This window comes from Phytophthora sojae (assembly GCF_000149755.1).
Source record: "Phytophthora sojae unplaced genomic scaffold PHYSOscaffold_2, whole genome shotgun sequence".
Lineage (NCBI taxonomy): Eukaryota > Oomycota > Peronosporomycetes > Peronosporales > Peronosporaceae > Phytophthora > Phytophthora sojae.
The window spans coordinates 1,807,209-1,823,154 of record NW_009258116.1 but is presented as its reverse complement, the minus strand read 5'-3'; the positions used below and the strand labels follow the sequence as shown (position 1 = coordinate 1,823,154).

At 50.9% G+C, this 15,946-nt stretch overlaps 5 protein-coding genes across 5 annotated transcripts; 2 read left to right on the top strand and 3 right to left on the bottom strand.

Annotated features, from left to right (window-relative positions):
- Positions 1-631: 631 nt before the first annotated feature.
- On the bottom strand, positions 632-1,069 carry PHYSODRAFT_412239 (hypothetical protein; the record flags this gene model as incomplete). The annotated part of the gene is made up of 1 exon (XM_009520288.1): positions 632-1,069. A coding segment is annotated over one exon (438 nt), but the record flags the coding sequence as incomplete, so codon positions are not given.
- A 7,489-nt stretch (positions 1,070-8,558) lies between these two features.
- On the bottom strand, positions 8,559-9,065 carry PHYSODRAFT_295749 (hypothetical protein; the record flags this gene model as incomplete). The annotated part of the gene is made up of 1 exon (XM_009520287.1): positions 8,559-9,065. One exon carries the CDS (start codon positions 9,063-9,065, stop codon positions 8,559-8,561), a length of 507 nt encoding a protein of 168 aa, XP_009518582.1.
- Positions 9,066-10,178: 1,113 nt separating this feature from the next.
- Positions 10,179-10,667, top strand: Avh1b-20 (avirulence protein 1b; the record flags this gene model as incomplete). Its single annotated transcript, XM_009520286.1, has 1 exon — positions 10,179-10,667. The coding sequence occupies one exon, from the start codon at positions 10,179-10,181 to the stop codon at positions 10,665-10,667; it is 489 nt and encodes a 162-aa protein (XP_009518581.1).
- A 566-nt stretch (positions 10,668-11,233) lies between these two features.
- On the bottom strand, positions 11,234-12,302 carry PHYSODRAFT_324517 (hypothetical protein; the record flags this gene model as incomplete). Its single annotated transcript, XM_009520285.1, has 5 exons — positions 11,234-11,305; positions 11,339-11,563; positions 11,905-12,022; positions 12,083-12,132; positions 12,165-12,302. 5 exons carry the CDS (start codon positions 12,300-12,302, stop codon positions 11,234-11,236), a joined length of 603 nt encoding a protein of 200 aa, XP_009518580.1.
- A 1,690-nt stretch (positions 12,303-13,992) lies between these two features.
- Positions 13,993-15,062, top strand: PHYSODRAFT_480131 (hypothetical protein; the record flags this gene model as incomplete). The annotated part of the gene is made up of 2 exons (XM_009520284.1): positions 13,993-14,953; positions 15,022-15,062. 2 exons carry the CDS (start codon positions 13,993-13,995, stop codon positions 15,060-15,062), a joined length of 1,002 nt encoding a protein of 333 aa, XP_009518579.1.
- Positions 15,063-15,946: the final 884 nt, after the last annotated feature.

Sequence of the window (15,946 nt, the reverse complement as noted above, 5' to 3'; positions counted from 1 at the left end):
TTAACGGCGGATTTCCACGGAAACCACTTCTTGAAACTGGAGAAGCTTATCCCTCTTTCTTCTTCTTCGCGCTCTTCACCCTTCGCGACGCTTGTTCGAAGCTTCCTCATAAAAGCCTCGCCGTTCACGCCTTTGTTCTGGGCTTCGGTGAGGGTTTGGCCATATTTTGTCGGTTCTGCGAGCACGTCGCCGGTCAGGACTACCGTCTTACCCCGCATAGTGCGCATAGGCGCACAAATAAAATATAGCACCCAGTGAGCGTAATATTCGTTTAAACCGCCTAGGCGGTATGCTACGAACAAATCCTACAACCTTGAAGACGGGCCACCTCAATGGCACCAAACATAGTTTTGAGGCGATAAATATGACTGGAGTCGTGCGAAATTGCAATGTGCTGACGGCTCAACCGGTATAAGCATGGATTGGCAAACCGCAGGTTCATAGTTCGATCCCGGTTCGTGTCAATTGAGGGCCCGTTATGGGAAGAGGGTATGTCGCGAGTCAATCGTTAATTCCCCGCACAGAAAGGTATGTCCAACGCTTGTCAATTTCAATCGCCCACAATAATCAGAAACTAACATGTTTTTTTGTATTAATCAATGCAGTATTGATTTAGCTCTGTGTCTACCTACAACAGGCATCCGTCAATCTCAACAGCGAAATACCCACCGCCGCGCACAAGCACAACATCCTTGGTAGCGTTCTCCGCAGCATAGACAAAGCTGAAGGTGAGGCGGCTGCCTTCGTCAACAGTCTTGAGGGTGATGCTCCACCCGTGCATTTTCGACGCCGCGTAGATCTCGAGCTCACCCGGGGCCATCAGTCCTTTCCTTACAGAGACCAGGTACTCGTCGTCCAGCAGTCCGGTCAAGTCCACGAGGGTAGCCATGTAGGTCGTAAGCGCTTCGGCGTACTCGGGCACGGACATATCGAGACCGAAAGACAGGCAGCAGAACAGACTGCTCCTCTCGTTGTCTGGAATGTACCAGTCCGGGGCAGACACACGTACCAGCTCACGCTCTGAGTCGTCGTTCACCAGGTGCTGGTAGACTGTGTGCCATGTATGCATGTTGAAGTCGGAGCGGAGTATGGCTTTCAGCGGAGCGTGCAGCCGATCCATGCTGAAGCGTTCCTTCGCCACTATTCCACACAAACCGAAGCCTTCTTCACCTCCGCGGGGTCCTTCGAAGCAACCCAATCAAGGGTCCACTGCGCCACCGCGTCGTATCGCGTGACCTTTGGGTTTCCAGCTTTCGTCTGCAGCATGGGGTCACGGAGAGCTTCGCTGATATACGCGTCATACATTGAGCGGTAGTATTCTTGATAGCTGCGGTTAACAGCAACATCAAGTGGCTGCAGCATGTTGGTGAGGTTGGGTGGGACCAGCACGACAAAAATGTTGTAGCGCTCCAGTCGCTTGGAGTCTGCCAGCTGACGTGGCAGCCGTAGGATTCAATCAGGTAAAGCACCGGCTCACGATAGAGCTGTGTTTCCTTGCGCGAACAGATGACAGCCTCGGCATGAGCGAGAAGCAGGTCATCATTCCACATCCCCGTCCGGTTCACATCTACCAGGACGCCGGGAGGGCACTTCGGCTTGTTTTTCAGCTTCGAGAAAAGTAGATGAGGCTTCAGAAACTCCGCTTCCGCCGTGATCGCAAACGTTGCGGTGAACCGCTTGTGACTGGATCCGCCTTTGCGCAGCAGGACCTCACGCGAACCTCGCGTAGTTATCGTTGCCTTGGGCTCAGTCTCGAAGTACCGAGGTACCTGATCCATGTTAATGATGTTCTTGGGCTGGATGCCGTGCTTGACAATCAGATGATGGACACTCTGAATGAACAGGCGGCAAACGTCCGGTGCGTCAGCAGGCAACGAGCGCGACGTGGTCTGGCGGCGCGATACCAGGTTTCAACGAGCCTTAAACCGAGCAAGCCATCCGGAGGACGACAGCGTCTTCACCATGTAGCTGGCGGTGGATGTTACGTGCTTGAAGGCGGATGTACGAGTCCTTCACCCGCAGGCCTTTTCGGGTTCGGCTAATGACCCACTCATACAGCCGTGCCTCAAGCTCGCTGTTGGCAGGTCTTCTGCCACCTCCGGTGAGCCGTCGTGCCGTGCGAGTCGCGACTTGTCGGTCGCGCGACGCAGCCCTCAGTTTCTCTCGATGCTGCCACTACCCTCGAATGGTGCTGGCAGCGACGCCGTGGCGTAGACCAACTGCGTGAAACCCACTTCCCTCGACACCGGCTTCGTATTCAGCCAGAATGGACAGCTTTTCTGTGATGCTGTAGCTGCGACGCGAGCTTGGCATGGTGGGCTGAGTGCTTGAGCTGGTAGTAGTGTTGCTTCGGAGAGTGAGTTGAAAAGTGAGGGCGTTGGAGCAAGCAAGCGTTGCTGGCATCAGGAATGGTTGGTTTGTAGGTGAGCATTACTTTACATTAGGGTAAATGTATAGGCATTGGTTGTGAGTTAAGGCTACCAAACCCTTTCATCGAGGGCGTCCTTGTATTAGACTCTGCGTTATAATTGGGGTTTACATGTTGGGGTTTTGGCAACGGATTTTTATTACTACATCTAGGCGCTTTATGCGGGGTAAGACGGTAGGAGGATTGCGCTAGCAAGCAGCGCGATGGTGGTCGATCGCATCCTCGCTCTTAATTCTTGGAGGCGTTGGGTGGCGAGAGAAAACTCGGCGACGATGGAGCAGTGGTGAAAATTGTGGAATGAGGTCCAAACAGCTACCAATGCCTCCGGCCACGGGAAGTCCTTTCCCAAGATATAAATGCGTTGACATCACGAAAAAGTGTGCTTGCAGTGAACATACGACAACCGTACTTAGCCGAGCGCCGCCCCTACGCGGCGGTGAATTTTTGTTAGTTGGCACTTCGCTGGCAATGCTTGCTGCGCTATAAGAGCAGGATGCCTACGCTTCGCTACGGCCGTTCCGCTCGCCTCGTCGGCTCGCTGCACTACTCTCAATGTCAGGTTAGTATTACAGAGGCTGGGGCGGGTCCTGCGGCCCCGCAATATCCTAAGGTGGGGTCGCCTTCGGCGACGGAGCCGCCTTCGCTACGCTCGGTAGCATTTTTAGCTAATCGGAATTCAGGTGATATTCCGTTACGGACGGCGGCTTGCTTAAATAGAAACAGTTGGCGGGACCCCGGGGCCCCCCATCCAAATTCATCGGTATCGGCAATTATTTATTTACTTTTCGAGAGTAAGGGGGCATGTTTATCGCGTCATTTCCATTTTTGATTTATAAAGTGGATGGAATGCGCAAGCGTTCTGTAGGCGACCAACAGAGAACGACGACGTTGTAGGAGCTTCACGGGTGAACAGTTGCATAAATCTATGTTCTATCATAGGCGAAGGCAGAGCGGCATGCATACCCTGGCACGAGTACAAGCTGGGTAACAAGAACATGAGTCTGAAATGATCTACTTCGAAATACTTGGTCACTCGCCATCATACCCAAGAAGAAGTTGCTAGAAAACAGCATCAACGACTACATCGCACATTGTGTAATTCGAAGATCATAATACCTATCTGATACCGGTATGTGATGAGAGACCCGGGGCCGGGGACCCGTCATCCGTTTCAATTGATATTTAGGACTAGCGTCTTCCCTCGTACTAGACGCCTAGGCGTTGTATTTGAGGTTGGTCAACAATCCCGAATCTGATCGCACCCTCGAATTGAAGCTATAGCAACATAGAACGCCTACCCAAGCGTAACACAACTCTTATTAACGTCTATTTGGACAAGGTAGCACCTCTGTGCCGACCGCCAGCCATACGAGCGGAAGTCGAGCTCTTGTTTTGTCGTATCATTATACAATCGCCCTCCCGCGACATAAAAACCCACGCCAAGAATGTCAACTAAGAAAAAGCGTAATAGCTACAGTATCGGATTCAAGCGCAGTGTTGCTGGAGAGTACAACAAGGATGTCGACGGCTTTGGGTTTGCCGCCCTTGCCGCAAAACTCAAGATACCCTCGCCGTCGATAGTTCGGAAATGGGTTGAGTAGCTGGGCGCCTTAGAGGCCACTACCAACCTTCAGGGATTTTAGATTTACTTGAATACAACGCCTACCTTTTGCATCCTTCAGAGTTTCGTAGTTTCACTTGAATATAACGCCTAGGCCTTTTATTCAAATATAACGCCCACTAGGCGTTCTATTTTTTTAGAACGCATAGGCGTCTAGTACGAGGAAAGACGGTAGCCGAGCGCCCTACGCGGCGGTGGTTTTAGTTTTGGTCCAAGTTGTGTGGCTTCCCCGCCTCCGCTGGGCTCCGGCGGGCAAAAGCTGCATACAATAACCAAGTCTAAAATGTCAACAGTAATAAGACAGTGTAACACATGGCACACAGTGGATCAACCCACTGGGCTGATTAGAGCTTAAATGGTTGGCGTTCGATTTAACGTATCTATGTAATACTCAGGAAGTCTCGATCACACATAACTAAACCCTTTAAATATTTAAACTTAACACGCTATATATTTTTTAAGCAAAACCAAGTACCCAGCATGCAACCTTATACTCACGCACACCTACTTGCTCAAGCCTAAGCTAAAAATCGCTGAAATGCAAACGATACGACGGTTAGTGTGAAAGTGTGCACACGCATCATACATACATATTCGTAGCATCCACAAAAAGAAACTTATAACCAAAACGAAGTGTCAAATATGCACGTCATACACACTAAAATGTACTTGCCCAGTGCTGACTCACTACTCGTTGAAATGCAAAAGATATAGCAATTAATCAGAATCTATCCACACACATACCTCACACACTTACTGACTTACTCATGTCGACAACATGAGTGTCACGAAAGCGCTGGGAGAGATAACGCCGCAGCAGAAGCTCTAGAACCGCAAGCCGGACCTGAAGAATTTGAAGGTGTGTGGCTGCGTGGCCTACTACCACGTACCGAAGGTGAAGCAGAGCAACAAGCTGGAATTGCGGGCCAAGCCTGCAGTGTTCCTCGGCATTGCAGAGTCGACATTGGGTTACCGCCTGCTTGATCTCGAGACTGGCAGCATGATGCAGCAGCGATCGGTTCATGTCCGTGAAGATGTAGCAGGGGGGGGGGGGATTTCGTGGAGAAGCCGATGGCCAAGCGCTACTACGGGAAAAGTACAGCAATGCCTATTGAGATCCCGTATGCCCTCCTCCCTGTGAAGCAAGTTGCTGTCGTTGACGACGTTCGACCTACTCCTGAGCTCGATGATGAAGAAAAGCAATGTCTTGATGCGGATGAAGATGTGAGTATGAGCAGTAGCGATGAAAGTGACTGGGAAATCATCGAGGAGTTTGAGCTTGACGAGAGCCACGGTGGAGCATGTGGAGCAACGGCAGCTCGAGTGGGCGCAACTGCGACTGCAGCAGAAGATGCGAGTGCAAATGTGGGCTCGCAGACTGCCGGAACCAGTGGGAGTGTGAATACCAGTGCAGCATCGCCAGCGGTGACAAGGGCTTCTGGAGCGCAGATTGGTTCGAATGCAGCGAGCGATGCACCACCGGCGAGGACCAGTACCGGTCGTTCCCCTCGTGCTCAAGCTACTCCTACCCCACGCGCAACTGTGCGCCAATCGGGACGTCAACGTCGGCCGAACAGCAAGTTCAACCAGAGCACGTGGCTGATGACTTTCACTTTGATGCAGTGCATATTGATTGGAGTGGTGAACGACATTCTGAACCCCACGACGAGGACGGAAGCACTGCCGTCTGAGCATGCTGAGGGGTGGAGTGCAGCGATGGACGCGGAGTACGCAGCCCTGATTGCGAACGGAACGTGGGAGCTTGTGGCACGGCCAAAACCGAGGAAGGGGCGACGCAAGCCGAACATTCTTACTTCTGTTTGGGTCTTAGTGGCGAAACGAAACGAGCGAGGAGAAGTCGAGAGATTGAAGGCGAGGTTGGCGATACTAGGCTTTATGCAGAAGTTTAGTATAGACTATCTGGCCACCTACTCTCCTGTTGTTCGCATTGAGTATGTTCGACTCGTCATGCTGATAGCGATGCTCCTTGGACTGGAGTGCACGCATGCCGATTTCGTCACAGCTTTCCTCAACGGTGACTTGGTGGATGTTGTCATCTACATGGAGCAGCCGAAAGGCTATGAGGACGGAACGGGTCGCTCTACGGATTGAAGCAAGCTTCGAAGATCTGAAACGACACACTGCACAAGGTTCTAGTTGAACTTGGTTTCGTGCAGTGCACATATGATGCAGGGATGTACTGGAAACGCCGCAATGGACGTGTAATATTTCTTACTGTCTACGTTGATGACATCGTGATGGCTGGAACTGCTGCTGACGTCCGAGAGGTGATCCTAGAGCCGGGCCGCCGGTTCAAGCTGAAGGACCTCTGAAGAGTGCGCCACCTTCTCGGAATGGAGATGAACTACATACCAGGACGCATGCTGTGCTTCTCGCAGACTGCCTACATTGAAAGACTTGCAGAAAATTTTGGATTGACATCTGCGAAACCTGTGCGGTCCCCCCAGTTCCACCATGAGAAGACACTGAAGATCGAAACGGATGAGGCTAAGATTAATGACCCGAGCTTGCCGTACAGAGAGATCGTGGGCTCGCTCCAGTATCTAGTTGCCTGCACCCGTCCAGACCTTGCAAATGCAGTGAGAGCTCTAGGCCGATACATGGGCGCTTACACGGTGGAGAACTATCGTGCTGCTCAGCGCGTGGTGCGCTACGCGCTTGCTACCAAGCGCATGGGTCTGGTGTACAGGGCGACGCCTGAACTTCCTATGCTGGATGCTTACAGTGATGCTGACCACCAGTCGTGCCCGGAGACGAGCCGATCTGTGACGGGCTACTTACTGCGTTTGCACGGCAACATGTGGATGCGGAAGAGCCACAGTCAGCGACGTGTGACGGAAGACACTTGCGGATCTGAGCTCGTGGCGTGCTGCGAGTGCTGCAAGATGGTGGTGTGGGCTCGTGAGCTGATTGAGCTGGGCTTTGGTGACAAGGACTTGCAAGTGCCTCTTTGGCGCGACAACCAGAGTGCGATCGCAGTAGTGGCCAGCAATGGCAACACTTCGAGGGTCCGTCACATGGCGAAGCATGCGCGCTTCATCAACGAGTATGTCCAAGAGGATGAGGTGGAGGTGACGTACGTGCCGACCGCCGACAACTTCGTGGACGTGTTCACAAAGGCGTTGGGTCCCGCTGAGTTCGAGCGTCAACGGAGCCGACTGAACGTGGAAGACGTTCCTGATGCGTGCGTGATGGTTGAGGCCGTTGCTGACACGGAGGCTGGCGCTGCGTCGAACGCGGATGCGAACTTTGAGATAAGGCTACGGACTTCGAGCAGAAGGGCAAGTTGACACGCGAATGGTCGCGTGCTGCATGGATGCATGTCTGCATTTGATCAAGTATCGAACAAGGGATGAAGTGGGAGTACGAGACTTCAACGAGCGAACGTTGTGAAGGCAAGTAGTGAATGATGAGGAAGTTGGAGGTAGTCATTCCAGTTAGATACTTATGAACATGAAGAGCACTTGGTGTGAGTGGTTTTGACTATGAGGGAGACGGAAAGGTCCAGGAGAGACTCTGCGGAGTTCTCCGAGAAAGGATCATGGCCATCGTTGGTCCTCCTTCGCTCGCTGGTGCGAGCCGCAGTCGTCACTGAGAACTGTAAGGGTTTTTTGGCCGCGGCCTTCCCCGATGCAATACAACTCGGCTCACTTTTGAATTCTCCAACTACACCGCATTCCAGTGCGTCTTCAACCTACTTCACTTCGCTGCGCCGCGCAACTACAAGCCCTACTCTGGTGCCGGCGAGGCAAGACTCTCGTAAAACCAAGACTCTCGTCGTGGTGGTAGTCATTGTGTAGTCTTGGTGGGAGTCACTCTTGCGCGGGGTCCGTCTCGGGATGTAACATGCGTGAGATTTACTACGTAGTATTAGTAGCTGGACGTGTATTCTGGTGGAGTTTTTCCTGCAAATAGACTCAGCCTGAAGAACCAAACAAATCGAAGTCTTGAATGTTCCTCTGGAGTGTTGTATGGAATGCTAATAGTGGAGCGATTCACTACGTCCTACGGTACAAGGCAACATGATTTTAAAACAAGATCTTCTTGGCGTTGAAATGTATTAAAAGTCGGACAATATACTTCACGATGCTATTCTAAAGGTGAGTCACCATACCATTGCTCCATCGATAACTGCCTCACTTTTGGTGTCCAACCAATGTCTCCATACCCCTCTGTTGCTAGTTGTGCCTGCTCAGCGGCATCAACTTCCTTTGTCATGCTCGACACCAGTGGCAGCCACGTGCGTGGTGTCACAGATGGAGTTCGGGACGAGATCTTACGAGGAGTCGCGTAGAATGACTGGCTGCTAGAGCCTGGTCCTAGAGATAGCGGTCGTAGTGCTCATTGCGGAATTGGAAGCTCACTGATGAGGCCCTTTGGCCGGGGCCGAAATCGATATGAGCAGCCTCTAACGAAGCAATCAAACTGCATTACCTACCTGTCGACGCCGGAGCCTCCCTCGAGCTACCGCATCTGCTAAATTTGAACTTAGTCTTCGTCCACACTGTCGCGCCCAGCTGCAACTTCGTCTGCAGCAACATCAACGTCTTCTGCATCCGGGCACTCGAAGAATCGGTGTCCTGGCTTGTGGCATCGGAAGCACGCACCACGTTTGAAGTCAATCTGTCTCTGGACTGGCATCTTGGTTGCGGACATGGACCTCTTCCGCTGAGGTCCCTCGTCACGCAAGTGATCATCTTTGTCTTGATCAGCTAGTTTCGTTCCTCGCCCGACATCACCATCGCGCCCAGCAGCCCCATCGCCTCCGTTCTTTCGTCGTCGTAACAGCATTTTCTCCACACCAGCATTCTTCTCCAACGTCAGTATCATTGCTCTCGCTTGGATCGGCCTCTCAAACTGTGTCGGGCCAACTATCATAGCTGCCTTCAACGCGCTGTAGTAGCCGAACTGATACATCGAGCGCACCATTAAGTCCACCATCCACTCGTCACTAACTTCAGCATTTAGAGCAGCTAGTTGTTCCCGAAGCGACATCATGTAGCTGAGGTGGTTGTCCACGTCTGCGCCCGGGCGGCACGAAGTCGACTCTAACTTCTGCCGCAGTCGCCATTGTAGTAAATGTAGTTGAAATAAGCATTGACATGAGCTACTACTTGATGTGGCGGGGTATATGTTGCTATCGACGGTGTGGTCAGTAAATCTGTATACGTTTTGTTTTATCACATTATCGCACTACCATAGTTTCTGTTATTTGGTTCGTAGGCTATGTCATTTAGTAAATACAGCCTGTAATCAGACTATAAACCCAGATAACAATCAAAGTATGCGTTTCGCTGTTCCTGTACTCAGCATTATATAAAGTGCTAATCGTCTTTAAAAAACTACCGGATATATATCGTTCCTCTGCAAACGCCAATACTTTTACGTTGTCTGCTTTAAAACTTCAAAATTACTTCAAAATTATGCGTAATTATCACGTTTCTATTCTGCTACGCTCCTGTGTCACCTCCAGTACGTACATTAAAATAGTGATGAAAAGTAAGAACTCTGCATGCAATCACGATGCAGTACACCGTGTGCTATGCTAATTCCGTCTCGTGCTATTAGAATGCAGGTATGCACTGCACAATAATATGGTAGAGCGAGGGTAAGCGACAGAGGGATTTCAATGTTGGCATGCCATATGAACTACATACACAATAACACCCTCAGTTTAATTAAAATATCTACTATCCCCATAACAGATTATCCTACCGATATGTAGTGGTCGGTTGCTATAATGTGCTTATCCCCAAAAATAGTATAGTAAAAAAAGGCTGGGCGCGCTGAAAATTGTTTATCCACCTTCAGCTCACATTGCTCCACATGTACTCACACTGCTATCGCTTGCAACGTTGCTGCTATCACCTACTACGCGCTCCTATAGCTTTCTACGTGCTACTATCGCTAACTATACGTTCACATCGCTTACTACGTGCCCCTGTCGCTTGACTATTCGCTGCTATCGCTGACTACGTGCTGCTATAACTAACTATGCGCGGCTATCGCTTAGTATGACCTCACATTTAACCAAGCTCGCTGCATTACTATAATACTAAGTAGTAGGGCAAGCCCAGCTATCGCTGCCACTATACCCATTCATTCACCATGCGACTCTCCGCCACGCTGCTCGTCGTTGCCGCCGCTGGACTCTTCGCCACTGGACATGCAGCCTCGGACGTCAGTCAGCCCACGATCCCGCAGTCGCTCGACGTGGGACAGTTGGATCCTGGAGCCGAGACCGTCACTCCTAAACGACTTTTGCGCGCTGTCTGTGATGACAACGAGGAAGAGCGAGGCGCCTGGTCCGCACTGTTGTCGCGTTTCCCCGGTACGGCGAAGAATCTGGCGAGGGAAGCTGAGAAGCAAACGGCAAAAATCAAGCTCTATGCCGATGACTTTGCGACTTACCGAGCAAATGGTGATGTCCCGTATGAAGTCACAGTGGCATACATGGTGAAGGGATACTCGGATAGCCGGGCTGTCAACACGTTACGAGACCTACCTGGAAAACCCATCTCTGTATCATTAATACAGGTCGGGCGCAAGGCCAAGTGTTGTGAGCTAGAAACCTGTCTTATGCAACATCTTGCTTAAGAACTGCAATCGAACTCTAAGCCCTTCGAACTACTTGTGTTTTTAGCTTGCCCACAAATATTTCATAGGAGGAATGGCGAATCCTCACCTTTTTGCACTTACAATACAAAAAAAACTGGGTCGTAGATCCAAGAAAACCTTTACATGGTGTTTGTGCTATCCGCACGTTGGCTTCACATCAATACCACGAAGGATTTCTGCGAAATATTCCACCCAACTGGTTTTGAGATAGCAATTTGCTATCCACAACGTGTGGGTCGCTTCAATTCCGTTTATTTTTACCTTGTGCATTAGTGATATAATTCGAGTTCCACTCGCGATCGGTTAATATCCTGGCGCAGGGAGCGCAGCAACCAGAGTTATGGATATTTGTTTTTCCGGAGTCCGGATGGCATCCCAACGTTTGTCAAGGCCTCCGAAATCGCCCGACAAGACTCGAGCCAGAGAAAGCCCATCGGTGGTTTCAGACGGCAGAGAACGATACTGTCGGTTCAATTGTGGTCTCGGCGACGCGACGAGGGAGGCGCGGCATCCGGCCCTCACTACGCCAGAGACTTCGAACGCTATCATCCTCGTCGCTTCAATATCAAGATCATGCGCGACTCACGCGCGCTATCGTCTCGCGCCATCGCTGGCGACTCAAGAATGTCAACCGTGCATCACCTTCGTACCTTGGTGGCGGCGGCCTCGTTTGTTCTCATCGTCTCGGGGCCTCGTTTGGTCTCTTCGTCGTGCGCTGCCTGCTGCAACTTCGGCATCTTCGTCTCGGTGGCCTCGTTCGTCTTCTTTATGTCGGTGTCCTCGTTCGGGCTCTCGCCGTCACTCGCCTTGTGAGCTTCGATCTCTTCGCGTCGGTGGCATCGCTCGTTGTGTTCGGGTCGGTGTCCTCTTTCGGCCTGCTCGTGTCAATGGCTTCGTTCGGGCTCTCTTCTCGCGCTACCTTGTGCAGCTTTGGTCTTTTCGTGTCGGCGGTCTCGTTCGGTCTCTTAATATCGGTGGTCTAGTGCTGCTTCGGTTTCTTCGTGTCGGTGATATCGGTCGGTCTCTTCGTCGTTAGCCGCATCGTGCAGCTTCGGTCTTCGCGTCCGTGGTATCATTCGGTTTCTTCGTGCTGATGGCCTCGTTCGGCATCGTCTTCGCCAGCTGTCTCGTACAGCTTCGGTCTCTTCGTGTGCGGTTGCCCCTCCGTTGTCGGAAGCTTCGGACTGCTTTGGTATCGTCGTCGGTGGCCTCGTACTCGGTCCCTGTCGGTGGCTTCGTCCGGCCCCTTCGTCTCGCGCTCGTTCGTGTATCTTCGGCCGCGTCGTGTCGGCGTCCTCGGTCGGCTGTCAATGTCCTCATTCGACCTCTTCGTCCTCTACTGTCTCGTCAGATTCGGGCAACATTTTTGTGTCGGTATCCTCGTTCGGCCAGACTGTGTCGTGTCCTCGTCTGGCAAGCTCGTGTCGGTGGTCTCGTCCAGACTCTTCATCATAAGCTGCCTCGGAGAGCTTCGACCTTTGTGTTGGTGGTGTCGTTAGGTTTTTTCGCGTCGTTAGTATCACTCGATCTCTTCACGACGGTGGCGTCGTTCAGTCTCTTCATGCCGGCGGCCTTGTTCGGCTCGTTCGTCTCGCGCTGCCTCGGTTTCTTCATATCATGGCCTCAGTCGGCTCGTACGTCTTGCGCTGCCTCATGCCGTTTTGGTTTCTTCGTGTCGGTCGACGCGTGCAACTTCGTTTGCATCAATTCGGTCGCCTCGTGCGGCATTTCAGCGTCGAGCTGCTGTATGGAAATATTTCATAGGAGAAATGGCGAATCCTCACTTTTTTGCACTAAACAATATCATACTTGCACGCTTGTATCGATAATGAAACGGTGGCGCTACGGACCCCTGGGTCGTTGTGACTACAGTACAAAAAAAAACTGGGTCGTAGATCCAAGAAAACCTTTACATGGTGTTTGTGCTATCCGCACGTTGGCTTCACATCAATACCACGAAGGATTTCTGCGAAATATTCCACCCAACTGGTTTTGACATAGCAATTTGCTATCCACAACGTGTGGGTCGCTTCAATTCCGTTTATTTTTACCTTGTGCATTAGTGATATAATTCGAGTTCCACTCGCGATCGGTTAATATCCTGGCGCAGGGAGCGCAGCAACCAGAGTTATGGATATTTTTTTTTCCGTTAGTGATATAATTCGAGTTCCCCTCGCGATGTTTAACTTTTCGTTTTTGGTTCTAACTGCTTCGCTGCGTCAATATACAACAATTCTCTAAATTTCAGATTGTCTAGATGACTGTATCGCTCGAGGTTATCCAGAACAAAATTGTCCGTAAGCACCCCTCAGAGATTCGCAATGTTCAGGATGGTTGCGACGTCTTATTATTCTGAGCAGGTAAACATTTATTTTCTCAGTCTCTGTAACCTAAAGCCCTCTGTCGCTTGTGATGTTACCGTTGATCTGCGAGTTTGCTAAAAACAGCACACAAGGTGGAGTTTATTTTCATCCTTCGAGTAGGTGTATTTTAAGTCCGCAGAACAGCTTTTGTCAAGTACTACAGTAATACATTCGCTCTTTCGTCGACAGCAGCAACAATGCCCCACTTGGACGGCCCGAAGGAAGCTAAACGTCCGAGCGCTACCGCAATTCCAACGTCACCACAAGCGTCGTCGCTGTGGAGTCGTTTCGAGAAGAAATGGAGTCAAATCCAGGTCGGACACCAGGGCTCCTACTCCATCGAGCGGCTCGAACTCTTGCACGAATACTGCCAAACGACGTCATTCACAAGAGTGATCCTGGTCTGCCTCCTCACGCCCGTACCTGCACTGCTGGCCGCTGTGTTACTCGAATACCTCCGATTGAGGTCTCCGTCGGAAGGGTGGGAAGTGAACTGGATGTTCTGGATTCGACATGGCCTCGTGACATTGCTCATCTTCGGGGTTGGGAATCTGCAACTTGATCTCTACGTTCCGGAGAACAATACCTCTGTATGCCGGCAATTGGTCTTAGCACTTGTGACTTGTGCTGCGCAGATGGGGACTTATTTTGCCGAGACAGTCGCTATAGGGTTCCCTGTGCCGTTCATGTGGCAGTTAGGAGTTTTTACGATTGGAATTTACGTCCCGATATTCACACGACTCATTTACGGCGGCGCGTTTTTCGTGAAAGGTTCAACTCTTCAGCGACAGTACAAAAATTTCCAAGATACTATCTTCATGAACTTGACAGTGACCGGGGTGTACCCGTTCTGCCGAGTTCTGTACGACTTTTGCCTCACGCGTACCAAGGTGCTGTGATTATTATGCTGTCGATCTGGAAATTCGCCGCAAACGATTCGCATGACCCGTCCAGTGGAAGACTTTATTCCAGAACTCGTGGCGTTTTCCGTTGATTTCTACGGCTCGCTCTTCATCTCGGTCTGTATGTCCAACTCGTCATCATTCTACCTGACCGCGATGTTCATCGCCGTGGATGTTGTGCATTTGCTGGCAACATTCCGGGAGATTTCATCACAGGAGAAAATTATTCTCGAAAAGCTGCAAGATCGACGCGAAACCGAGCAGCTCGCTGGAACCCAGTCCGACGGATTATCTCGTGTGGCGTCTCGTGTGGCGGACTCAGGAGACTTGATCACGATGATAATCGATGTGGTTCGCAATCCGAAAACGCATGGGAGATCGTTGGACGGGTACGTCTACCAACCACACTTGATATCTGGAGAATTATACACTCGCCTGAAAAAGCTGGAGGCATCAGGCACGTTTGGTCCAAGAAGCACAAACCCAAGAACGGTATTTTCTGACGAATCTCGGTCTTGGCTTGCATCTTGGACGTGTCGCCGCACATCGGTGGTTCCAATTCATATTCTTCCGTCACCGATGCAGAGCGAAGGAGTTTCAGGAGACAACAGCTTCCGACAGGCCAGTCAATCGGGTCATTTGGTTGTACTGGGCTTGCCGCTTCTATTCCACTTCGAGTACTTGATGCTGGTCGAGTACATCGAATGCGTCGTGCCGTTCGTCTACCTGGCGTACAAATCCGTACTGGAACAATTGCCGAACGTGGTATATTATCCGTGTGGAGTGGGGAAATGGGGGGCGACCGCAGTGACCAACTTGCTTGTGTTTGCAGTGCTGGAAGTTGGCTCACTCGTTCTTGTCCACTTCTTCCTGCGACGTAAGTTCGCCTTTTCGCCCCTGCACCAGCTCGCGTTCGTGTTGGAGACGCAGTTCAGCACCGTACAAGCTTCGCTATTCTCACTCATGCTTTTTACGCTCCAGTACCAACTCGCACATCTAGGTTCGTGTCCTTCCGCCTAGTTATTATGCTGTACTCGGTTGTCAACTAACACACTGTTTGGATTTTAGGTGTTGACTTCACTTTTCACTTTGCTTGGCTTCGACAATGACAGCTAGGAATATTTTGTATCGCTCCACGTCATGCCAGAAGGGACCGCATTTGTGTTTACTAGTGTAGTACTTAGTACTACTTTGAAGTAGTTGTCTACCGAATGCTAAGAAATGATTTAAATCGTTGGAAGCGATACTCCACTGGCAGGCACTCATAGTACGTCGATCGACCCAGCAGTTCGGAAGCGCCAAGGTCTATGGTATCGTGGTGTATTTATTGGCAGGCTCACCAAGCCGACGATCGACTATGATAGCTGGTGGATGCGAGCGGAGTTCTTCTTGTCCGTACAGCACAGTAAGAAGTGTAATTAGTGTGGGTCACACTATTTGCGCCTGGTCTAATTTTCCTGCCTACGCAAAAATAGTGTGGGTAAATCTTCCCGAAATTTAATGCTAGTTTTTGTATGACCATAGTGAAACTCATACAATTTATTGAGTGTTTTAATTAGTGTGGACCATACTATTTGCGCGCCCACACTATGAGCGGACCCACACTAATTACACTTCTTACTGTACAGTGTGCATGTCGGTAGTCATGGCGTTGGGAACCCACTTTTTATTCCTAGGTGAGGATATTCCTGGGGAGTTTCGCCAAATGATGGCACATCTTCGTTAATGTAGACAAATGATGACCACCTTCGCCAAATGATGGGTATTTTGAGAGGAGACGAAGGGTTTCTCGGCGAGGAGAGATCATGGCTTTGCTACTGGACACAATACGACCGACAACAAGGAAAATCGAGCTCTCCAAGCCGCGTAGGTGCCTGGTTTCCCCGCTGAACGGCTCCGTATGGGGGCTGGTCGCGCTGGCTGGTGCTGATTCTCGGTCGGGACGGCAACCGAAATGCGAAATGATATCGTGTTACTTTTGCTCACTTGGACA